The 25,792-nt window shown below is 41.7% G+C and overlaps 2 protein-coding genes across 2 annotated transcripts; both read left to right on the top strand.

Moving 5' to 3' along the window:
• Positions 1-669: 669 nt before the first annotated feature.
• LOC112254223 (leiomodin-1-like) lies at positions 670-7,751 on the top strand. The gene is made up of 3 exons (XM_024426569.2): positions 670-1,203; positions 2,654-4,582; positions 6,318-7,751. Exons 1-3 carry the CDS (start codon positions 943-945, stop codon positions 6,342-6,344), a joined length of 2,217 nt encoding a protein of 738 aa, XP_024282337.1. The 5' UTR covers positions 670-942; the 3' UTR covers positions 6,345-7,751.
• A 2,199-nt stretch (positions 7,752-9,950) lies between these two features.
• On the top strand, positions 9,951-23,925 carry LOC112254222 (mitochondrial import inner membrane translocase subunit Tim17-A). The gene is made up of 6 exons (XM_024426568.2): positions 9,951-10,086; positions 16,095-16,194; positions 18,398-18,461; positions 18,571-18,699; positions 19,044-19,154; positions 23,118-23,925. The coding sequence occupies exons 1-6, from the start codon at positions 10,061-10,063 to the stop codon at positions 23,189-23,191; spliced, it is 504 nt and encodes a 167-aa protein (XP_024282336.1). The 5' UTR covers positions 9,951-10,060; the 3' UTR covers positions 23,192-23,925.
• The last annotated feature ends 1,867 nt before the right edge of the window (positions 23,926-25,792 follow it).

Genomic DNA, 25,792 nt, shown 5'->3' with positions numbered 1-25,792 from the left:
CCCTTTTAATGTGTCGCCTTGAAATCAATGATATCATTACTGTGAGTGTGTGGAACTTTAGTTTATTAGGAGAAGTTTGGGTGATGACGCCCTCTTAGAGGTGGATTCTGAATCTAGTTGGAAGGCAGAAGAGTAAGTATTGGCTTTCAAACCCAGTCAATTTATAACGGAATGAATCAAATTGCGGAGGCTATGACAGTAATGCAATTTTACTACAGCATTTTGACCACTAGATGTCCTTAAAATTGATACTTTGCAGCCAAGTGAAAAATCTGTTTTACATTAAAAAATATATTTGTGAACTATGTCCTATGAACAAGATGTTGCACTTTGTTGCAACAATTTTCTCACATATTTTGTAGTCATTAGCTTGTTATTAGTTATTAGCTCATTCAACTATGTCATAAAACACCTCAATAGAATAGACACCTCTTCAAAGATTACAAATTCAACTTTCATTGTTAAAAAAAATATATAATTGTCTGTGTTCATTGAACACCAAACCCTCTTGGAACTAATGTTGTAATCATGAAAGAGGAAGTAGCACTGTGTTATACCATGCTTTGGCATTTCTCATAAACTCAGCCCTTCCCATTGCCTTTAAAGGATTATGTACCCTGCACTAAATATGGACATGCAGTTTCAAAGGATTTCAAAGAATGTCCCAGCCTTTCAGACCAACTTTCATGATAGACTAACACACTCCATACTGGTACCCTGACTGCAAGCCCAGTCTCAAGTCCTCCCTCTTAGCACCAGGATTGAGGCCTCTGGTGGCTTCTCAGTGAGACGGACACCACCTTCGGCCCATGGGGAGATTCTGCAGGCTCCTACACTAGGAAAGCACACTTTTCTAAAGGAGACACCGTACAGCTTGTAGGCTACGAGCTCTTTTCATCTGTTCTGCTGTGAGGGTGTTTTCTTCTCCAGCCAGAGGCGACCATGTCCAGGAGGAAGGTGAGGGGACTGACGCGGACAGGGCGGCAGGTGAGCGAGGACCCTGACCTGGATGTCCTTTTGTCCAACCTGTCCCCTGAGCAGATTGAGGAGCTGGAGAAGGAGGTATTGGTGGCCCCCAACCTGGATCCCAATGAGGAAAGAGCCATAGAGCAGCCTGCCACTAACACTGTCCGGGACCGGGATGCTAAGCTGGACAGCCGGGAGTGTCCAGGGAAGCTCAGCCAAAAGGAACAGTCTATTGAGGTAGGATTACTAAACGTTGAGTCATACAGTGGAACTCCCCCACAGTTCATGCTTATTATGTGTGAGACAGAGTTGGCCTGAAGTCCACCTTGTGAGATGTTTTACTGACACAATCTGTCACCTTAATTGTTTATCCTATGTTTTTCTACCCGGTTGATCCCTTACCTGCCTCTTTTGCTACGGTTATGTTTAATCTCAGGGATACTGACAAAACTGATAGTGGTGGAAGTTAATCACATCCTCTCAGACAGACATCCGCTCCACCCGTTTCACTTATTTACTCTTATACGGTAACAAGCCTCATTCTGTTCAATAGGACTGGCTGTTGGAAACCAGATAAAGAAATTACAATTCAAAAATGTCTGAAAGATAGTTCATTTACGTTCCTGTTCCTTAAGCGGGTATTTTAATGATACTTCTGAAATATTCCCCTGCCAACTGGATGTTCCAGCAGTTTATAAACGGTGCTCCGCTGCTGTTTGTTCCTATGGCAGGAAAGAAAACACTCATGTATACCTTTCACATTCTTCGCACAAGTCCCCTTTGGTAAACAGAGAAAATGCTTAAAGATGCAGCCATCAAAGCAATCTTGTGCACAGTGTCGCCTGATTTTGATATCGCTTTGTAGTTTATAGGTCAATGATGAGTTTGAGTTTGTTTTTAGTGGACAGCTTTTTTGACGCAGGGCCCCGCCGGGTAGGGAAAAACAGAGCCAGGGGATAACTGTTGGACGTGTATAGAGAAGAGCACTTCAAATGATGGATCCGGGGCCCTGTGGAGCTCCTTAATCCCGGCATGATGGAATTCCTTGGTTGATTGCTCCTGTGCTGCTCAATGCCTTTTAAGGAAACATCTGCCAGGGCTGCAGCCTCGAGCAAACCAAACAGATGGAGCTAGGCTCACAACTCACACACTCAGAGTAGCTGCTCCGCAAATGCATTTCTGCACTACTAACAGACTCCCCCCATGCACACTGTAAACACGCGGTGTCTAACGTCAAGTTTACATTACACGCTGTGGTCTTATGTCATGGCTTATGTCGTACTGTGCTCTCCATGCCAACAAGTTATGCTTCACACATAGACAAGTTGAGCACAAACACAGACTTGTTTGAATACCTGATATTTCTCGAGAACATGAAAGAACTAATGCATGTTTTTGTGTAAATCGTTAGAAACAGCAAAGGCAGGGTTAGGTCATCATGGACACAAACTGATTTGTAGCTGGTGGACAGGCGTATGATTAGTCATGTTGATAGGGCTGTTGGTGGTCATGCAGTGATGACCATAACAGGCAAGGCACATTACGACTGAGAACACATCTCTCTAATTGGATTTGACAGTAGAAAACGATTAGATTCTTGTGTAGATTATTGAAAGTCATGTAAGTGTATGCTTTTCCGATTCACTTCATGTGGAAACGTCCCTATGTCATGTTTCTTCTCCTGCAGGGGGAACCCAAGAAGGAGAGCCGGAAACAAGAGTACCTGAGGAAGATGGGCCTGAGTCAGGAGGGGAAAGAAGGAAGGGGGATCAGAAGGCAATCAAGTATCACAACAGAACGAGTGAACAAGATGGAGGAGAGAAATGACAAAAGACCAGACCGCACTAAAGAGGACAGGGTCAGTCTGTCCAATAGATATAGGACAGAGGAGAGCAAAGACAAAGAAGGGAAAGAGACCTCTAGAGAAAGATTCAGGAGAGAAGAGAGGAAGGACGCTGAAGTGAACGACACAACTGGAGACAGATCCAGGAGAGAGGAAAGTAACGACAGCGATGTAAAGGATACAACTCGAGTAAAATACAGGAGAGGGGAGAAGAGGGACAGTGATGTTAAAGAAACGTCTAGAGACAGATTCGGGAGACAGGAGAGTCGAGACAGTTTAGAGAAAGGGGATGCCAAGGAAAGGGAGAGGAACGAGGACAACAAGCTTATGGAGAAAAGAGACAAGAGGTTGAGCACCAGTAATAAGACAAAGGAAATGATCTCCAAGTTGCAAGAGAAGAAAGAAAACGAGGCGATCAAGGGGAAAGAAAGAAAAGAGGATATGAAAAAAAGAGATGAGAACAAGACAAGGGGACTTGTGTCAAAGTTTGTGGAGAAGCAAAGTCGGGTTGAAGCGAGTCAAACAGACGATAACAAAAACAGAGTGGAAGAGAAGGACAAGCCAGGGAAGGACAAGTCTGACTCGAAACTTGAGAGACAACAGTCGCCAGCCGAGAAGGAGAGCGGAAGTGAGAAGCAAGAGGAGAAGGAAGATCCTAAGGAGAAAGAGAAAGAAGACGGTAAGGAGAATAAGAAAGATGTGGGGTTAAAGCGTAAGGAAAGTATAAAAGAGAAAGACAGGAGGAGTATTAGAGACAAGGAAAGAGAAGAGAAAAGGGAAACCGAGGAGAAAAGGGGAAAAGATGTAAACGAAGGACTAAAATCCAGCAAGGGTGAGGAACAGCGTGGGAACTGTGTGACGAACGAGAGCACACCGAGCAAGACCAAAGTAGAGGAGGAAGAAGACGAGGATTCCAGCATGTTCAGTGACCTCATAGAGCAAGTTTGCAGCAACGACCCCACCATGACAGAGCTCAACGTGAACAACTCGGAGGTCATCAAGGCTAAAACACTCATCCAGTTTGCAGAGGCCTTGAATAAAAACACCCACATTAAGACTTTTGCCCTGGCCAACTGCCGTGCTGATGACCATGTGGCCTACGCCATTGCGGGCACCTTACGCACCAATACGTCTATCACAAGCATCAACCTGGATTCCAACCTTCTCACCCCCAAGGGTATAATGGCCCTGATCCAGGCCTTGCAGAAAAACACTACACTCACCGAGCTGCGCTTCCACAACCAGAGACACATCTGTGGGGGCAAGACGGAGATGGAGATGACCAAGATACTGAAAGACAACACCACCCTCCTGAAGCTGGGCTACGGCTTTGAGCTGGCCGGCCCACGCATGACCATGACCAACATCCTGAGCCGCAACATGGACAAGCAGCGACAGCGGCGCCTACAGGAGCAGAAGCTGGCCCAGGCCAATGGTGAGAAGAAAGGGATGCTGGAGGTGCCCAAGACTGCTGGGGGATTCCTCAGGGTTTCCCCCAAGGCTTCCCCTAAACCCTCCCCACACCCCTCACCAATGCCCTCCCCAAATTTGACTCAAAAAAGAGGACCAGGAGGGGGCCCTCCTCCACCCCCTCCTCCTGGGGGCCCACCCCCACCTCCACCCCCCATGCTGGACATAGACTCCCTGCGAAACTCCCTGACGCCCGCATCACAGAGGAAGATGGATGATAAGGCCAACAAAGCCGGTGGTACGAACTCTAGGGACCAACTCCTGGACTCCATTAGGAATACCAATATGAAGAAACTGAAGAAGGTAAGATGGGGCAAAGATCCATTGCTGATAGACATTGAAAGAGTTAGGGTTGGCAGGGATGCTCAGTCACAGATTGTAACACATTTATACGTAACTTCAGAAAGTATTCACACAACCCTTGACTTTTTCCACATTTTGTTGTGTTACAGCCTGAATTTAAAATGGATTACATTTAGATTTTGTCTCACTGATCTACACACAATACCCCATAATGTCAAAGTGGAATTTTGTTTGTAGAAATGTTTTAGAAATGAATAAAAAAATGTAAAGCTGAAATGTCTTGAGTCAATAAGTGTTCAAACCCTCTGTTATGGCATGCCTAAATACGTTTAGGAGTAAAGATGTGCTTAACAAATTGCAAAATAAGTTGCATGGACTCATTCCGTGTTCAATAATAGTGTTTAACATGATTTTTGAATAACTACCCCATCTCTGTATCCCACACATACAATTATCTGTAAGATCCCTCAATCGAGTAGTGATGTTCAAGCACAGATTCAACCACAAAAACTAGGGAGTTTTTTTCAATGCCTCACGAACAAGGGCGCTGATTGGTAGATGTGTAAATAATTCTAAAGCAGATGCTGAATATCTCTTTGAGCAAAGTTATTAATTAGGATTTGGATGGTGCATCAATACATTCAGTCACTACAAATATACAGGCATCCTTCCTAACTCAGTTGCCGTATAGGAAGATAACTGCTCAAGGATTTCACCATGAGGCCAATGGTGATTTTAAAACAGTTACAGAGTTGAATGGTTGTGTAATGAGAAAACTGAGGATGGATCAACAACAACGTAGTTACTCCACAATACTAACCTAAATGACAGAGTGAAAAGAAGGAAGCCTGTACAGGATAAAAAATATTCCAAAATATGCATCCTGTTTGCAACAAAGCACTTAAGTAATTCTGCAAAAAATATGGCAAAGAAGTTACATTTTTGTCCTGATTACAAAGTGGTATGTTTGGGGCGAATCCAACACAACACATCACTGAGTACGACTCTTAATATTGTCAAGCATGGTGGTGGCTGCATCATGTTATGGGTATGCTTGCCATCGGCAAGGACTTGAGAGTTGTGGGGGAAAAATAAACAGAATACAGTTATAAGCACATGCAAAATCTTAGAGAAAATCCTGGTTCAGTCTACTTTCCAACAGACACTGGGAGAATAATTCATACTTCAGCAGAACAATAACCTAAAACACAAGGCCAAAGCTACACTGGCGTTGCTTACCAAGACGACATTGAATGGTCTTGAGTGGTCTAGTTACAGTTTTGACTTAAATTTGCTTTGAAAATCTATGGCAAGACTTGACAATGGCTGTCTATTAATGATCAACAATCAATTTAACAGAGCTTGAAGAATTTTTAAAATAATAAATGTCAAATATTGTACAATCCAGGTGTGCAAAGCTCTTAGACTTACCGAAAAAAGATTCACTGGTGTAATCGCCGCCAAAGGTGCTTCTACAAACTATTGACTCAGGGGTGTAAATACTTATGTATATTAGTTCCATTTTCAATAAATTTGCTAAAATATCTGAAAACGTGTTTTCCCTTTGTCAGTATGGGATATTGTGTGTAGATGGGTGAGAAAGAAATATGTTTAATCCATTTTGAATTCTGGCTGTAACACAACAAAATGTGGAATAAGTCAAGGGGTACGAATACTTTCTGAAGGCACTGTATATGCATACAGTATCCATACACTCTCCCCTCTCTTCCTACAGGTTGCGGTACCAAAACTGTTGCAGTAATCCCCTGGAATGGAGAGTGAAAGCCAAGGAAGAGGAAGGACACAGATCTCACGGGGGATTGAAACTCCAACACATCCCACGCACAGACTGACACCCAGTCTTACCACTGTGCTGCGGGATGGTTAAGGCAGGCAAGCAGAGAGTGAAAATTGAGATTTCTATTGGATGTACAGCCTTCACTGTGCCACGAGTTCTCTCCTCAAACTTAACACTGGTCCGCAGGGACCCCGTGGAGGGAGAAGAGGGCAGAGTTTTGCAGCAGGACGTGCCCTGGCGTCCTAGTTGTCTGCCTTTGTCTGTGTTGATGCTTTGCCTGTCATTTGCACTAGATTATGAAGCAGTTCATACGGTGACAAAAGCATATGATATGTAAGATGTGGGGGCGTGTAAAATTCTATAAAAAATATATATACAAAACTACTTTAACATTCATTGAAATATTGGATGGTAATTTGACATTTTATTTGTTTGTGGAGGGAATCACTTGGAATTTTGCCCAAACTGCTGATTCTCCATGGCATATTATCAGGGAATTCAAATGGGGTTTGATTTCAGCAATTCACAGGGGGAGAAAGGGTGGTTTGTAAATGTGTGTCATTGCCAAATCTCAAGACTGACATCTCAGGCAAAGTTTTACACATAAAAAGCAACCTAGAATCCCAGTCTTCTTAGAAAGACTCAGGAAGGAAGTAAAGTTTTTGGGGAATTTAAGTATGGTCAACCTTTAAGTACTAACAAAGTTATACAACAACGTTTAGTAATAACAATGTTATTTATAAATATATTTTCATACATTTTGCTCAAAATAATGATTCTAACATAGAAAGAAATGAGAATGTCAAAAGCAAAGAAAACAAATCACAGAATACTATTTACAGCGACAACTATGCAAACATATTCCAGGCTAGATGTCTCACTACAAGTCAAGTCTTACGACTAAAGATTTTAAAACAGTTTATTTTATTACCATGGCAGAGCAAAATGAATGTCTCTTTCAGCGTGATGATATTGTACAGAGCGGTTTGCCACTCTAAAAGTGACTATTGACTATTGTATGCATAATGTGGTTTCTGTTTCATTTTGGACTTCATTAATATGTTACAGAGCCTATAACAAATGTACTGGTATGTTTGCAATTAAAAGTGTAATATAATACACTTTATTATAATAACTTCACAATCAAGTACATCTTCAAAACATGTTTACATGAAGATACAGGATGGAGACACATCTGTCCATTATTTGATGGTAGTCTAATACAGTACAGTAGAACAACTGTATAATTTACTGTATTTTATTTGAATGTTTAACCTGTACATACAATATGTTCCTTTCAGGTGGACATTTCCCCGGTTTTCAATGTAATATATCTTAATAATACAATTTATACTGCTTGAGAAATATTAAGTCGTCTATGTTAGTCTGTCTATTGATTGGTTGACGGAATCAGAAATTATTTCCAATATCTATATAAGATATGTTGTCTCAGTTGAGCCCTGTAACCTGCAAAGATATTGAAACTGATGTGAGAGGACATTTTGTGACCAAATGGACAATTCTGTGTGCCACGCCAAGTATTAAATGTCAAATAGATTATAATGAAAGGTTTGTGTGCACACACACAGAGCAATGAAGTGTACCTTAGCGAAGCTAATGATCTAATGCACTGTTGTGTGTGTATTTCAATCTGATTTCCATTTCTGCACACGTCTGGCTGACAACACTAAATGGAATGTGACCTTTAGTGAGAGAGAGTATACACTGTTTCCAACAGATTCACACCTACAAGATCATGTCCTTCACACAACTGACAAAAGAGAGGGAACTTAACTGTCTACTTCTAGTAGTGAATATGTGTTATGTTTTGACATCTGACACTGGGGGTTGAGAGGGATAGCGACAGGCCAGTTTACGTCTTGACTGCCTCGGCATCCACAAAATGCCTATATTTGGTCATTTCTCAATGAAGACTTGCACAGTGATTCATTCCTTTCTTGTTCTTAATAATGGGAGGTGGGCCAGCGGTCTGTCTGGCTCTCCCCATGAACACTGGTCTGATGGGGAGAGGGAATGGAGGGGGGGGGGGGATTAAATGCAAACAGTGGCCTATTCCTGAATCTCCTAAGAAATTATTGCCTTTTGTAATTACACTTCATTAGAGCTTTTCCTAGCCATATGACCAGAGAGGTGGAAAATCAGACCTGTAGTCTGATAATTGTTTCTGGTAAGATCACGTGGTCAGGAAAAGCTCTGGCCTGAATAATTTAAATGAGAGAATAAAGAAAGAGCTTGGTTTTTGGAGAGCATTTAACCAAAAAGTACTTGGAGAACTAGCTGGAAAACTAGAATATCAATTCAAATCTAAAAGGGACACAAGTTGTTTTCTGGCCATAGGGCCCCGAGTTTTTCCTTGGCTTATTTCTATTTTAGTGACAAGTTATCCGTGAAGATAAAACAATAGAAATAAAAAATATAGCTGTGAGCAGCAATGAATGGGGTTCACAGGATGACAGAAAGGACACAAGATCAACTGAATAACAAAGCAAGCACTCTATAATGTAAGAAATATCTTCCTTTATGTGCAATCCAGTATAAATACAAAATCTGGAGTGAAGCTGACATATGGTTCATGAGGAGAAGAGGAATGCAGATGATTTTGTGCATTATCGTCATATATGCAAAGAATTAGTTAATAGTTCCTTTTTTTGTTGTTGATATAAATACCAAATTCAGCGTGGTTCGCCTTAGGGACGTCCATGATAGCGATGACAAGTTTCAAGTGGAGTGGATTTACAGTGGTTTAAATGGACATTTGTAAATAACTCAGCCATCTTTTGACCAATCCCTTAGCTTTTCTCAAACAAAGTTTAGTGTAATTTGATCCTATAGTTTATGAAAATATATATATTTTTTTAGCATATTAGCATATGTGCTAATATGCATCTACTGGTGTAGTATGGCCATCTTTGAATCCGAAAGACCAAATTTGGACTTTTAGTCCATGAGAAGATTTTGTATTGTTATTTTAAGCATTAGCGTTACATAGTCAAAAAAGTGAATTGTTAATAGTTTCCTTATTCTTTCCAACAAAATATGGTTCATGGTAATGTCTTTGATTACCTGAAAAAGTTGATAAGTTGATAAGCCATTGTGAAGTGGAATTACAAAGGATTCAACTAACCAAGTCTTTTCTGTAAAGCCCTAATAAAGATAAAATAATGCACAAAGAAAATACGTTTTTATTTATTTTGGGATGTTTGGGTGGCAGGTAGCCTAGTGGTTAGAGTGTTGGGCCAGCAACCGAAAAGTTGCTAGAACAAATCCCCAAGCTGACAAGGTAAAAATGTGTCATTCTGCCTCTGAACAAGGCAGTTAACCCACTTGCCTAGTTAAATAAAGGTTACATTTAAACATTTAAAAAATAAAAGATGTCATCTTCCTTCGGTTGTTTGGTGCTTTCAAGATAACTGGGAACTCTGTAAAAAAAACGAGGTCAAATAATGACGTTAGTGATCTCAGGTTGGAAAGTCAGAGCTCTAGAAAGAGGCCTGAGCTTTTGACTTGAAATTCCCAGTCCTGAAAGCACTGAAGTCGGAGATTTCCCAGTTCCAATTTGTTTTGAATGCGGCATTGAATGCACTGAAGTCAGAGATTATCGAGGTCCCAGTTGTTTTGAACGCGGCAATTACATCAGAAGGGAACAGTGAAAGAACAAAATGGAGGAATACGCACGGGAGCCATGGTGAGTGAAAGCATCTAGTGAACTAAATTGCAACACAGTGTTGCTGGTGTCGTAACAGCACAGTGATATAATCTGTTAAAATATACATGAAATATATATTTAATCCAAACGAATATTTTAAACCCCTAAACCGTCCGACTCCGAAGATGCTAGCTAGCTGAGTTGCTAGCCCACTTCAGTGACCTTGTTGAGCGTTCAGACGCTGCAGTTTGATGTCAAACGTTTAGCTGTAATTTCACGTGTACATTGTGTGATACACATTATTCACCACAAATTAATATGAATAATTCCCACATTTGTTTAATGCCCATGTAGTTAGCCCTGCTGCTAGCTCACTCAATTTGCAATGTATGATGTAACGACACGTCTGCATGCTCCCTCATACGAAACCATATATATGAAGTAATTATCAGACACCGATAGTAAGATAACTGTTATTCCACTCGCTAATGTGATATGCTAGCAATTGCAAGGGCTAAAGTTGCTCAGATAATGTGCTGTGTTACTAGCTACCTTTCAAGATTCTACAGTAGCAAGTTAGCTAGGTGACTAACCTACTAGCACAACTTTGCTACTAGTGTTGTCACGATACCAGGCCAAGTATCGCGATACAATGGGGAAGGGGGCACATTTCAGACATGGAACGCAACGCAATGTGCTTTACAGGAAAAAAAAACAAGTAAAATAAAAGCTGAAATATTTACTACAAGAAATAACTAAAATAATGACACAAACTGAACAATTTAAAAGCACCCTAAGGAAAAGCAAAGCTAAAAATATGTTTTAAGATATTGTTTAAATATGTCCGCAGTTTTAGCCCTCTCAGGTTCTGCGGCAGGCTATTCCAGAGGCTGGGGACATAATAACTAAAGGCTGCCTCCATGCCTCTTGGGCATTGGGATAGTTAAAAGGCCAGTGCCAGAGGAACTGAGGGACCTACTGGGTACATAACTTAAAAGCATGTCTGACATGTATTGGGGAAGGAATATACATGCAATTAATTATGCATGACCTTGTGGCAGTAAGAGGAAAACACAGTATGAAACCTTCTTTACTCTTCAGTTAACACACACACGCTTTCCCTCACACACTTGGTTGTACCACCGCCTTCGCCCTACCAACACGGTCGGAGGTCACGTGTCTGAAGTCACGTGTTGCTGACGAAATCGTGGGGGACTTCCAGAGAGTGGTGAGGAGATCAATAAACCCATCAACTTCGGAACACACTCGGGACTTGAGTGATGCAATTCATATTCTCCATTTCAGTAATAAAAAGAGCAAGAAATTCAAATGAATGTCTTTTTAAGAAATATAAACCTCAGTAACCGTTAAACATTTAATTTGTTAAACGTGTCAAGTCTCGACATCATACATAAACAAATGCACGTGTCGTATAAATAGGCACGCCACTCCATTATTTTGTGTGAAATTGTGCAAACCAAAAAATGACGCCGTGCCTTATGGGATTCCACTTCGCTATGAAGCCGGCAGCGGTGCAGGCTCAGTCGAAGTGCCTACCGGAGGGGCTAATTAGCCCCTACACCCTCGATAATTTTCACTCCCTCTGCTTTGGGACACTTCTGCAAATGAAAGAGGCGAGGGCAGAGGGGGATTTGGGATTTAGCCACTCTGTCTCCCTCTCTCAAAAGCACACACACCACTCTCTCACCCACAAACATACACACACTACTCCCAACTTAAAAATCTATCTACAAACGATACCCCATAATGACAAAGCAAGAACATGTTTTTAGAAATATTTGCAAAAAAAAAAAAAAAAAAACCTTTACAGAAGTATTTAGACTCTTTGCTATGAGACTTGGAATGGAGCTCAGGTGCATCCTTTTTCCATTGTTCATCCTTGAGATGTTTCTACAACTTGATTGGAGTCCACATGTGGTAAATTCAATTGATTGGATATTATTTGGAAAGGCAGACACCTGTCTGTATTAGAGGTCGACCGATTATGATTTTTCAACGCCAATACCGATTATTGGAGGCCCCCAAGAAAGCCGATACCGATTAATCGGCCGATTTAAAAAAAAATACAATTACAAAATATATTTTAAAAAACTATATTTTATTTACTTGTAATTATGACAATTACAACAATCCTGAATGAACACTTATTTGACCTTAATTATTTTTTTATTTATCCGTTATTTTACCAGGTAAGTTGACTGAGAACACGTTCTCATTTGCAGCAACGACCTGGGGAATAGTTACAGGGGAGAGGAGGGGGATGAATGAGCCAATTGTAAACTTAATATAATACAATAAAATCAATTTAGCCTCAAATAAATAATAAAACATGTTCAATTTGGTTTAAATAATGCAAAAACGAAGTGTTGGAGAAGAAAGTAAAAGTGCAATATGTGCCATGTAAGAAATCTAATGTTTAAGTTCTTTGCTCAGAACATGAGAACATATGAAAGCTGGTGGTTCCTTTTAACATGAGTCTTCAATATTCCCAGATAAGACGTTTTAGGTTGTAGTTATTATAGGAATTATAGGACTATTTCTCTCTATACCATTTGATTTCATATACCTTTGACTATTGGATGTCCTTATAGGCACTTTAGTATTGCCAGTGTAACAGTATAGCTTCTGTCTCTCTCCTCGCCCCTACCTGGGCACGAACCAGTAACACATCGACAACAGCCACCCTCGAAGCAGCGTTACCCATGCAGAGCAAGGGGAATAACTACTCCGCTATTAGTGCGCACCCCGCTAACTAGCTAGCCATTTCACATCGGTTACACCAGCCTAATCTCGGGAGTTGATGGGCTTGAAGTCATAAACAGCGCATTGCTTGAAGCACAGCAAAGAGCTGCTGGCAAAACGCACAAAAGTGCTGTTTGAATGAATGCTTACGAGCCTGCTGGTGCCTACCATCGCTCAGTCAGACTGCTCTATCAAATCATAGACTTAATTATAACATAATAACACACAGAAATACGAACCTTAGGTCATTAATATGGTCAAATCCGGAAACTATCATCTTGAAAACAAGACGTTTATTCTTTCAGTGAAATACGGAACCGTTCCGTATTTTATCTAACGGGTGGCATCCATAAGTCTAAATATTCCTGTTACATTGCACAACCTTCAATGTTATGTCATAATTATGTAAAATTCTGGCAAATTAGGCGGCCCAAACTGTTGCATATACCCTGACTCTGCGTGCAATGAACGCAAGAGAAGTGTCACAATTTCACCTGGTTAATATTGCCTGCTAACCTGGATTTCTTTTAGCTAAATATGCAGGTTTAAAAATATATACTTCTGTGTATTGATTTTAAGAAAGGCATTGATGTTTATGGTTAGGTACACATTGGAGCAAAGGACAATACGCACCGCATCGATTAAATGCAACGCAGGACATGCTAGATAAACTAGTAATATCATCAACCATGTGTAGTTAACTAGTGATTATGATTGATTGATTGTTTTTTTATAAGATAAGTTTAATGCTAGCTAGCAACTTACCTTGGCTTACTGCATTCGTGTAACAGGCATGCTCCTCGTGGAGTGCAATGAGAGGCAGGTGGTTAGAGCTTTGGACTAGTTAACTGTAAGGTTGCAAGATTGAATCCCGAGCTGACAAAGTAAAAACCTGTCGTTCTGCCCCTGAACAAGGCAGTTAACCCACCGTTCCTAGGCCGTCATTGAAAATAAGAATGTGTTCTTAACTGACATGCCTAGTTAAATAAAGATGGCCAAATCGGTGACCAAAAATACCGATTTCCATTTGTTATGAAAACTTGAAATCGGCCCTAATTAATCAGCCATTCCGATTAATAGGTCGACCTCTAGTCTGTATAAGGTCCCACAGTTTTACAGTGCATGTCAGAGCAAAGACCAAGCCATGAGGTCGAAGGAATTGTCCGTAGAGCTCCGAGAAGATTGTGTCGAGGTACAGATCTGGGGAAGAGTACCAAAACATTTCTGCAGCACTGAAGGTCCCCAAGAACACTGTGGCCTCCATCATTCTTAAATGGAATAAGTTTTGAACCACCAACACTCTTCCTAGAGCTGTCCGCCCTGCAAAACTGAGCAATCGGGTGAGAATGGCGTTGGTCAGGGAGGTGACCAAGAACCTGATGGTCTCTCTGACAGAGCTCTAGTGTTCTTATGTGGAGATGGGAGAACCTTCCAGAAGGACAACCATCTCTGCAGCACTCCACCAATCAGGCCTTTGTTAGAGTGGCCAGATGGAAGCCACTCCTCAGTAAAAGGCACATGACAGCCCGCTTTGACTTTGCCAAAAGGCACCTAAAGGACTCTGACCATGAGAAACAAGATTCTCTGGTCTGATGAAACCAAGATTGAACTCTTTGGCCTGAATGCCAATCGTCACGTCTGGAGGAAACCTGGCGCCATCCCTATGGTGAAGCATGGTGGTGGCAGCATCATGCTGTGGGGATGTTTTTCAGCGACAGGGACTGAGAGACTAGTCAGGATCGAGGGAAAGATGAACTGAGCAAAGTATAGGGAGATCCTTGATGAAAATCTGCTCCAGAGCGCTCAGGACCTCAGATTGTGGTGAAGGTTCACCTTCCAACAGGACAACGACCCTACGCACACAGCCAAGACAACTGAGGAGTGTCTTCGGGACAAGTCTCTGAATGTCCTTGAGTGGCCCAGCCAGAGCCTGGACTTGAACCCGATCGAACATCTCTGGAGAGACCTGAAAATAGCTGTGCAATGATGCTCCCCATCCAACCTGACAGAGCCTGAGATGATCTGCAGAGAAGAATAGGAGAAACTCCCCAAATACATTTGTGCCAATCTTGTAGCGTCATACCGAAGAAGACTCGAGCCTGTAATAGCTGCTAAAGGTGCTTCAACAAAGTACTGAGTCGGGCCTCCCGAGTGGCGCAGTGGTCTAAGGCACTGCATCGCAGTTGTGCCACTAGAGATCCTGGTTCGAGTCCAGGCTCTGTCGTAGCCAGCCGCGGCCGGAAGTCCCATGGGGCGGAGCACAATTGTCCCAGCGTTGTTCGGGTTAGGGGAGGGTTTGGCCGGCAGGGATGTTCTTGTCGCGCTCTAGCAACAACTGTGGCGAGCTGGGCGCAATGCACACTGACATGGTCGCCAGGTGTACGGTGTTTCCTCTGACACATTGGTGTGGCTGGTTAAGTGGGCATTGTGTGAAGAAGCAGTGCGGCTTGGCTGGGCTGTGTTTCAGAGGTTGCGTGGCTCTCGACCTTTGCCTCTCCCGAGTCCGTACGGGAGTTGCAGTGATGAGACAAGACTGTAATTATCAACTGGACACCACGAAATTGGGGAGGAAAAGTGGTACTTTTGTTTATTAAAAAAAAAAAAAAAAGTACTGAAGGGTCGGAATTCTTATGTAAATGTGATATTACAGTTTGCAAAAAAAAGAAAATTGCTTTGTCATTATGGGCTTTTGTGTGTAGATTGATGAGGATCAGAAACTATTTAATCAATTTTCGAATAACAACAATAATGTGGAAAAAGTCAAGGGGTCTGAATAATTTCCGAATGCACTGTAGATGCGCAGGAAGAATGGACAGAGATAACCTTTGAGTGAAGACTGGTAGGGGATGAGTCTGGCTGATCACAGCTGCCACATATGAGCTGCGCCTGAAAGTGATGTGGGCATTTTTGGACTGGCGCATACAAGAGACTAGTTGCTTAACAAATTTTTAGCACCGGCGACAGCTAGATCTTTGGATCGGTAGGGCCGAAAGTGTGGTAGTGTCATATAAAACGGTACTATGGTATTCTAAAATGTTATTGTAAGTATCATGACATTTTGGTACCGTGATATTACCGTGGTACCGGTGTACATTGCAACACTAGCCTACTGTTATCTAACATTACTAGGTTGCAATCACACACTTTTAATAGCCAGTTGACACAAGCCTTCAGGCTACTTTGTATCATGCATTTAAATGCACCTATGACCCTGAAGCAAACTGGTAAAGACCTGTGTGTTTATCTGCCTGTGTGTGTTCATTGACCATACTGTGTTTTTTCAGTCCGTGGAGAATCGTGGACGACTGTGGGGGTGCTTTCACCATGGGGGCCATTGGAGGAGGGATCTTCCAGGCTGTCAAGGGCTTTAGAAATTCACCTGCAGTAAGTTCAGCCATGCCAATAAATTCCCCCATGTGCAAAATGACACTGAACAAAAGTATAAACGCAATATAAAGTGTTGGTCCCATGTTTTGTGAGCTGAAAAATGCCCTGTCATAACCCCAGAAATGTTCCGTACGCACAAAAAGCTTTACTCTCAAATTTTGTGCACAAATTTGTTAACATCCTTGTTAGTGAGCATTTCCCAAGATAATCCATTCTCCTGACAGGTGTGGCATTTCACCAAACTGATTAAACAGCATGATCATTACACATGTGCACCTTGTGCTGGGGACAATGAAAGGCCACTCTAAAAGGTGCTGCTTTGTCTCACAACATAATGCCACAGATGTCTCAAGTTTTAAGGGAGCGTGCAATTGGCATGTTGACTGCAGGAATGTACACCAGAGCTGTTTCCAGAGAATTGAATGTTCATTTCTCCACTACAAGCCGCCTCCAACTTCGTTTTGGAGAATTTGGCAGTACGTACAACTGGCCTCACAACCACGTGTAACCATGCCAACCCAGGACCTCTACATCCGGCTTCTTCACCTTGTTGTTGTCCCAGCCACCCGGACGGCTGATGAAATTGCTGTGGGTTTGCACAATCAAAGAATTCTTGAACCAACTGTCAGAAACCATCTCGGGGAAGCTCATCTGTGTGCTCGTCATCCACACTAGTATCTTGACCTGATTGCAGTTCAGTGTCGTAACCGACTTCAGTGGGTAAATGCTCACCTTCGGTGGCCACTGGGACGCTGTAGAAGTGTGCTCTTAATAACAGATGAATCCTAGTTTCAACTGTACCGGGCAGGTGGCAGACAGCTTGGATGGTGTTTTGTGGGCGAGCGGTTTGCTGATGTCAACGTTGGGAACAGAGTGCCCCATGGTGGGGTTATGGGTTGGGCAGGCATAAGCTACGGACATCGAACACAATTGCTTTTTATCTTTGGCAATTTGAATGCACAGAGATACCGTGATGAGATCCCGAGGCCAGTTGTCGTGCCACTCATCCGCCACCCCCCCATGTCACAAGGATCTGTACATAATTCCTGGAAGCTGAAAATGTCCCAGTTATTCCATGGCCTGTGTCATGTAAAAATCTAGACGGTGTGAAAATGTTTCCAGTCAATAATTGAACGCGTCTGTGTGAATTACTGAGCTTGTGGAGCTGTTTCTCTCACACCCCCTCACCCTGGATTTGGCTAGGTAACAAGCATAATTAGCTGGTTGGCTTGTTCTTAGAGGTGTGCAGTCTTAACTTGTTTGCATAGCTAGCTAACTAAGAAATGTATGCACTGTCAATCGAAAATGTAGTCGCCCAAGTCTTTGCAATGGCAAAAAATCTCTCCTCACATAACCCTCAGCACTTTGACATGCGATTCCGTGTATTTACATGCTGACCTCACACCTCAACAAGCTTGTGATTGGTCAAAGTCAATACTCCTGGCCACCATTGATTGGCAGATGTGGGCACGCGGATTTGCTTCACACACAAGATTTTTGCGTTTGAGGGAGGGTGTGAGAGAAACATCTGCATGTGCTCAGCCATCCACATAAAGCGATGTCATGCATTTATTGAACTGGGATCTTTTTCATACTGGGAGAAATTTCATAGCATGCCGTCACAATCAGAACGGTTGGAAACTAATTCACGCTAGGAAGATGTTTACATGACAGCATGTATACTCACCAGAAATGTCACAAATTGAGCATGTTTGGGATGCTCTGGATCGACGTGTACGACAGTGTGTTCCAGTTCCTGCCAATATCCAACAACATCGCACAGCCATTGAAGCGGAGTGGGACAACATTCTACATGCCTATGCAAAGGAGATGTCGCCCCTGCATGAGGCAAATGGTGGTCACACCAGATACTGACTAGTTTTCTGACCCACTCCCCTACCTTTTTAAGATATCTGTGACCAACAGATGCATATCTGTATTCCCAGTCATGTGAACTCCATATATTAGGGCCTAATGAATTTATTTAAATTGACTGATTTCCTTATATGAACTGTAACTCTGTAAAAAAAATGAAATTGTTGCATGTTGTGTTTTATATTTAGCTAGCCTATGGGATATGAAGGAACAGTTAAGTCAATTAGAGAACTGTTTGACTGAATTTTGTACTTTGCTGAATGGGTTGGGCATAGTGAGGTGTGAAGAATGAGGAGTTTTGATGCCATCTTCTTTTTGTTCTCAGGGGATGAGCCACAGATTGAAAGGAAGCATGACAGCCATCAAGACCAGAGCCCCACAGTTGGGGGGTAAGTACACGTCAAGTTCAAGCTTATTTGGCTCTTTTGTTCTCAGACTGCAAGTCATTGTTCCTTGCTCTGTCTGAAACCGCGTGAATTATGTTATGTTGTGTTGTAGGTAGCTTTGCAGTATGGGGAGGGCTCTTCTCCATGATTGACTGTGGGTTGGTAAAGGTACGGGGGAAAGAGGACCCCTGGAACTCCATCACAAGCGGGGCCATGACTGGAGCCATCCTTGCAGCAAGAAGTGAGTGATAGTTTAATAATTCACATTTTAAGACAGGCATTGCTGTGAAGAAGGGGCCCTCGTGCTGTTTTTCTGTCACACTTTCACACACATACTCATACAAACAAAATTGCCCGTATACAGCTATCTTACAATAACTTTTGCACAAAGTTCACCATTGGTTCCTTGTTGAACACACTTAATGTATTTCCGCATGCTTAACATACAACATGGGCTTGTAAATTCAGGGCATTCACATAGACCCAGTGTTTGTTCAATGTAAATGTAGTTTTTTTTTTGTTGATTTACTGTAAAGACTAATTGCTAGTCTATGTTGTACTGATTCCTTTATTGTTTGTCCTCAGATGGACCAGTGGCCATGGTAGGCTCTGCTGCAATGGGAGGTATACTACTGGCATTGATAGAGGGAGCTGGAATCCTGCTCACTAGATTTGCTTCGTCACAGTTCCCAACTGGTCAGTGTGCCTCTCTGAGGAATGCTGTCTTATTCTGTAGTTGATTTACAGGGCTACAATGAAGGGTTATAGGGAGTGCAAATGTTTTATTTAATTTATTGAACCTTTTATTTAACCAGGTAAAACCCATTTGAGGTTAAAAACCTCTTTTGTGAGGACGACCTCGCAAGAAAGCAAAACAGGGAAATAGCAGTGTGTCCATAAAACATTACAGAATACAGAGTATACACAAAACACAAAGTGTCACAAGTTAAAGATACAATTGAAGATTAGAAACAACTGCAGTTATCACAAACGGTGTTGTCGATCAGAGTCTTAAAAACAGGCAAGGACACTAACTCCCCTAACTTTACAACCTTCTGAAGCATGTTCCAGGATGACAGGGCATTATGGGAAAAAGATTGTCCCATCTCAGTTCTAGCCTTAGGAACATACAAGGACAGTGTCAACTGTGAACGAAGACTATATTGAGTGACTGATCTGGTCAGTAAGGAACAGATATACAATGCTTTGTTGACAAAGGTGTAGGAGTGCTTTAGCCTCCTGGTGGAGAGAGAGGTCCATTGCACCATAGCATACAAATCACAGTGATGGGTAAGTGAACTTGCATTTGTAATATATCTTAAAGCACCATGATTAACTGTCCAGAGTTTAAGGTACTTGCTGAGGCCTTCATATAGACAATATCACCATAATCCAGCACTGATTTTAAAAAAAGTGCTTTGAACAAGTTATTTTCTGACTTACATTGAAAAGCAAGATTTGTTCATGAAATAGAAACTCAATTTCAACTTCAGTTTCGTAGTCAAGTTATCAATGTGCTGTTTAAAATTCAACTTTTCATCTAACCTCATCCCAAGATACTTATAGGAGGAAAACCTATCAATTTGCTGGCCTGTTATAGTTTGAATTTGCAAGTGAGTCCATCTGTTTCCTTTAAGGAAAGAGAAAACCATAAACTTTGTTTTCCTTTCATTGAGCACAAGTTTCAATTGCCTTTGCATCAACACTTAAACCAACCTTTTTTAGTCTTCAACAGCTGGGCATGGCAACAGTGTTTAAGGCCTTCGATAAGTTAATAAAAAGTGATGTCCTGAGCATCTAGAATATCACCTACAACCTTACTAACAGCAGTAATTGTACTGTGCTTGGCTCTCAAAATTCAAAAGGCACTCGCACATCTGAGCAAACCTTTTGCAGGTGCATGGCAACAGTTGAACAAGATGAATGAAAAAGGAAACCGCACACTGCTCTTGATAGTATCACTGATCTTTAATAAGCTTACGTATCGGCCTCACGGCCTTTGTCAGAGCTTTTGTGATAAAAAAAAAATTAGCACCCTTATGTAGACCTAGCCCCACCCACATCCGTTCCACACATGGAAACGGGTTGGAGGCGAAGGAAATTGAGATAAAACTGAGTAATTATGAAGAAAGTCTTTCAACTGTGAGTTCACAAGGTTTTCTAAAACTTTTGCCAAAGCAGACAGTTTAGATATGGGACTATAGTTATCCAACTGGATCTCCACCTTTATGTGAAGGCGTGACAGGCTGCTTTCCAGACTTTTGGAATGGTATTACTCGCCAATAAAATATTTAAAATATGAGTGCGAGGGGCAGCAATGATCTCTGCACCAATTTTGACAAAATACGGGTTTAATTCACACGGGCCGGCTGCTTTCTTAATATTAATAGATTTGAGTTCCTTTACAACTTCTGAAAGCTCAGTCTCAGTAAAAACGAAATAGATGAACCATAGGCCGACAGTTTCATTCACCGCCTCATTTGAGATGTTAGGAAGGAGTTCATTATCAAATAAATGCCCAGCTTTAGCATAATGCTCATTAAACATGTCAAGTTTATTCTTCTCAGTCACATCCAATGAATTTGAGGTCAATTTCAGCGAGGAGTTTGTGTTAGCATTCATGGATTTAATGGTTTTCCATAATTTCGTCAGATTATTGAGGTTTGCCTTGGTAGATTCGTAGTAGAAGCTAGATTTGTATTTCCGTATTAGCACGGTGCACTTATTTCTCAGTGCCCTGAATAACTGCCATTCAGTCTGGGAATTACCCTGTCTGGTTTTGGCCCATTGTGTATTTTGTTTTTTGGATCAAATCAGATAATTAACCTGTAAACAAGATTGTCTCTACCTCTTACCTGGTACTTTTTGAGAGGGGTGTGTTTATAGAATGAAAATAGGAGAATACCTCTTTGATATCTGGAATAAGTGCAATCCTATCCCAGTTGCATGCATAAAGTTCATGCAGGAATGCCTGCTCACCGAACTGCCTAAAATTTCATTTGACTATGAACCGAGAGGGCACGTCCAGAGTAATGATGCTAGACGGGCGGGCAGGTGTGGGCAGCGATCGGTTGAAGAGCATGCATTAAGTTTTACTTGCATTTAAGAGCAGTTGGAGGCCACAGAAGGAGAGTTGTATGGCATTGAAGCTCTTCTGGAGGTTTGTTAACACAGTGTCCAAAGAGGGGCCAGAGGTATACAGAATGGTGTCGTCTGCGTAGAGGTGGATCAGAGAATCACCAGCAGCAAGAGCGACATCATTGATGTATACAGAGAAAAGAGTCGGCCTGAGGATTTAACCCCGTGGCACCCCCATAGAGATTGCCAGAGGTCCGGACAACAGGCCCGCTGATTTGACACACTGAACTCTATCAGAGAAGTAGTTGGTGAACCAGGCGAAGCAGTCATTTGAGAAACCAAGGCTGTTTAGAGTTTGCCGATAAGAATGAGGTGATTGACAGTCGAAAGCCTTGGCCAGGTCGATGAATACGGCTGCACAGTATTGTCTTTTATCGATGGCGGTTATGATCTCGTTTAGGACCTTGAGCGTGCAATCCAATCTACAGTCGTCTGATACAGCAAAGTTCTTAGCCAGACCAAACCCTGTAGATGAGAGTTTTTTTGAGCATGTCACAGTAGGAGTCAAATGGTAACACAATGTGATCCCTCTGAAAGACTACAGCTGCTATACCATCAGTTAAAGTAGGGTGTAGCGGTATCTCTGGGTTAGGGAGATTTGTTTTTGATCATTTAGACTTTGCAATGAGCCATAACCCATGTAAAGCAGCAATTAAAACCATTTGTACAAAAATACACTTTTTTACCACTGAATCCAACAATTCACAAAAACATAAATAAATATATTCTGAGTCAATCTTTTGAAACCTTAAATTCCCTAAAAATGTTAAGCTGTTTCCTACAGGTCTAGTAGAGTTAGAAAGCAAGTGTGTGCCCGAGCGTTCTTGCCTTTAAAACGGTCAGCGCGTTCAACTGCCGCTGCAGGAATGTACTGACATGTATTTCGCCCAATGTGTGGGTCTGGTCAATGCACCCAGTCGCCTTGCAGTAGGCTACAGCACAGTGAGGCAGAGCGGGCACAGTGGCTAGTCCACCCAGCAGGGGTATCCTGGGCTAGGAAGCCCAGCGCATCTAGACGTTATGACACAGTGCAGATACCGACCTCCAGTTTCCACTACACAGCAAGGCAGGAGGAGTGGAGTCAGAAGATTCCGGTAGAATGGCGAAACACAGATAATTTTTTTTTTTTTAAACTGACCATCGAAGAGCATCCAAGTGTCTGGACCGTCAGTCACAGCACAGATATATCCTCTCTCGACTTTCAGGAAGGGCACCACACCTGCTTGATCTCCTGTAGAAACCAGCAGATGTCAATTTAACGCTTTGACCCTGTAGGATTTTAGATTTTGTCTGTTGTTTAATGACAAGTTTCGCAGCCTATAACAGTTTTGCTAAGTAATAAAAACTTGTAACACTTGAAAGAAACAGTGTGACACAACACTTCCAGCAAAACTGCCCTGCTGCCATCTTGAATTGGATAGTGTTATTTATATTGAACATGGACGAATGACTGCTTACTGCCAAGGTGTCTTATTAATGTATTATCTCTGATGTCATCTCTCAACTCTTCCCTTTCTATAGGTCCCCAGTTTGCTGAGGAGCCAGCCCCCATGCCTGCCCCCTCCTATGGAGGAGACTACAGACAGTACCAGTGAGAGGTTCCTCTCACCCTCTAGGCCTTTTTCAAGTTACAATTGGGAAATTGAGGAAATTTTTACGCAATTACAATTGCACCTAACATTATGGACTGAGTCAGAGAACTGAAGGGCAAATTCACACTTTTTTTCCAGAGCCGATGTACAGATTTGCCTTACCATCCTCAGCCTTGTCAGTTGTGTTTAGTTCACCCTAAATCGGTTAAAATATCTGAACGAGGGAAAAGCTTGTGGGTTTGTGCAATCATACATGCATGTATACCCTGCAAGTGTGACAGATAAACTAGAGCTGGTGTTGAGTCAAGCTCAGTGCCATGGCTGTCAATGTCCAGTCAAAGATTGATTCTATCAAACTTGTATCATGTCTTTCATGTGTATATAAAGGCTTTCCTGCATGTTTTTGGCATGTATTGCTTATTTCCCTTATTGTTCATCGTATCCTGTGCTTGTGCGTGCCGTTTTGTAAATGAAATAACTAGGCTGGTATTTCATTGAACGGTATAAAAGGCAAATATTCATTATGCTGTCCCTGAAATCTTAGGTTTTATAATGACTTATTTATTTTTTTGGTAGTTGATAATTAAATGCTTTATAGTTTAACACCAAGAGAGAAGCAAATTACTGCTGGCAAAGGATGACCTCAAACCTCACCAATTGCTCAGTGGTCCTCATGAAAGGGGTTGATACAACTTGTCTGAATGACAGAAGAATAAAAGTTGTCAAATAAAATGTCATTTTGTAGCTTTTGTTTAACTTTCAAATTATCACTAAGTGCTACTTTATTTCCCCTTAAACTTTTTTCACACTGAAAATATTTGAAATGGTCTTCGTTGGTGTATGGTTATTGAGTGTGCTCTTAAACATATATTTTAGGATTGTGTTTCAGCAGGGCTGGAGCAAAGCCTGCACACCCAGTACATCTCCTGGATGAGGGATAGCCACCCCTGCCATAAATCATGCCACTTGATTAATATAACCTCACATCTTTTCACACCATTTGCTTTGGTGTTGAGTGGCTGACGTTATTCAGAAGCTACTGGCATCTCGGCCTGGAGAGCTCTGTCTCAAGGACTAAAACCAGAAAACCCAAAGGTGTCACCAATAGAGGGCAGTATACACAAGATATCCTGAAAGATTTGTCCATATCAGTTTTCTTTTCAGTAAAAAGCGAGGTGGCACACACCCAGAGATAATTATTTAGTCTAGAGGTGCTGACTAACAGCGAATAAACTGTAAGCTATAAAAATAGAGTCGCACACTATATATAAACTCCCAGTAATTTATTGGGTAAAACACCAACGTTTCGGCATCACTGTGCCTTCTACAGGTTAATGTCATGAATGCTTGAACCAGGTTATGTCGACAAACAGTGCAATTTAGTGCAACCAATGACAATAGTGAAGGGTGTGTCATAATTATTAGGTTGATTAGAATGAATTGAGTGAAACTGTTGAAAGAATCGTTTACAGCATATAGAATATATTAGGCTATTGTTCTCATATGGAACATAATTAGATATTGTACATCATATTAGCATCAACATACATTATTGTTTAATTTAATTTGACATACATTTAATTGTTTCCAATTTAATATTTGTTACATGTAATCTTTTGGTTCAACCATACTGCATAGTAAGCATTATCAACAGGGGGAACATATTGGGTATATGCTGATAAGCTGTAGAAATAATATATTAATTTATAAGACTTCGTTAAAAAAAAGAGAGAATAAAGAAGAATTGTTCATAAGAAGGACCTGAGATTAAAGTCAATATTCAGACCACTAGGGGTCAATGTTTTTTGACAGGATATCCAGTAGGACTCCCTCTAGTAGTAGGATCTCGACGTTAACCTGCTCTCTTTGGTAGAGTAATATGCTCAATACCTGTATATTTGAGGGAGGAGATAGGATGGTTAGCCTCAACAAAGTAAGCTGCTACTGGATAGTCAGTGTCCTTACACCTGATTGAGCTGCGGTGTTCAGCTATGCGTTTTAATTGTCTTTTAATTTGTCCTATGTGGGCTTTCCCACATGAACAGGTGATGAGATAGATTACTCCCTTTGTCTTGCATGAGATGATACCCCTAACAGGGATTTTTCGACCTGTGCGTGGATGTCTGAAGAAGGATGTTTTTGTAGTGCAATTGCACTGTGTGCATGAGCCATATTTGTAGCTCCCTTTTGGAGTGTCTGAGTGGGCTCAGGGGGCATGTCAGACCTCACCAAGCTATCCCCGATATTGCGACCACGCTTATAGACCACCAGTGAGGGTTCCTTGGAGAGGTGTGCAGTTTTTTTGTCAGATTGCAGAGTACGCCAGTGCTTTTTCAGGATTGCGTTCATTTTCTCCGAACACTTGGTGTAATTAGTGCAGAAGATTTTTTTTGTATTTTTGTGAATTTGAGATATTTTATAGCTTCTTTTCAGTGAAATGGACTACCAGGAGTTGTTTGCGGTTAAGGGGCTACCACCACTTTTCATCCTCATAATCCTTATTTCCAGCACCAAACTGTGAAAATGGCGCATATCTGTGATTTGTCATTAAAAATATAAGATCCTAAAAAATGCTTCTCTGTGACATCACAGTGTCGGGGTAGA

This window comes from Oncorhynchus tshawytscha, linkage group LG07, assembly GCF_018296145.1.
Source record: "Oncorhynchus tshawytscha isolate Ot180627B linkage group LG07, Otsh_v2.0, whole genome shotgun sequence".
Classification (NCBI taxonomy): domain Eukaryota; kingdom Metazoa; phylum Chordata; class Actinopteri; order Salmoniformes; family Salmonidae; genus Oncorhynchus; species Oncorhynchus tshawytscha.
Note: the sequence above shows the minus strand (reverse complement) of the source record. Positions and strands in the feature narration are given on the sequence as shown.

Bases quoted from the DNA above. Each gene is read 5' to 3' on its own strand.
- LOC112254222 (XM_024426568.2), top strand. From the start codon at position 10,061: ATGGAGGAATACGCACGGGAGCCATG. The intron at 18,700-19,043 runs GTGAGTGATAGT...GTTTGTCCTCAG, and splicing joins AGCCATCCTTGCAGCAAGAA to ATGGACCAGTGGCCATGGTA. The intron at 19,155-23,117 runs GTCAGTGTGCCT...CCCTTTCTATAG, and splicing joins TTCGTCACAGTTCCCAACTG to GTCCCCAGTTTGCTGAGGAG.
- LOC112254223 (XM_024426569.2), top strand. From the start codon at position 943: ATGTCCAGGAGGAAGGTGAGGGGACTGACGCGGACAGGGCGGCAGGTG. The intron at 1,204-2,653 runs GTAGGATTACTA...CTTCTCCTGCAG, and splicing joins AAAAGGAACAGTCTATTGAG to GGGGAACCCAAGAAGGAGAG. The intron at 4,583-6,317 runs GTAAGATGGGGC...CTCTTCCTACAG, and splicing joins ATATGAAGAAACTGAAGAAG to GTTGCGGTACCAAAACTGTT.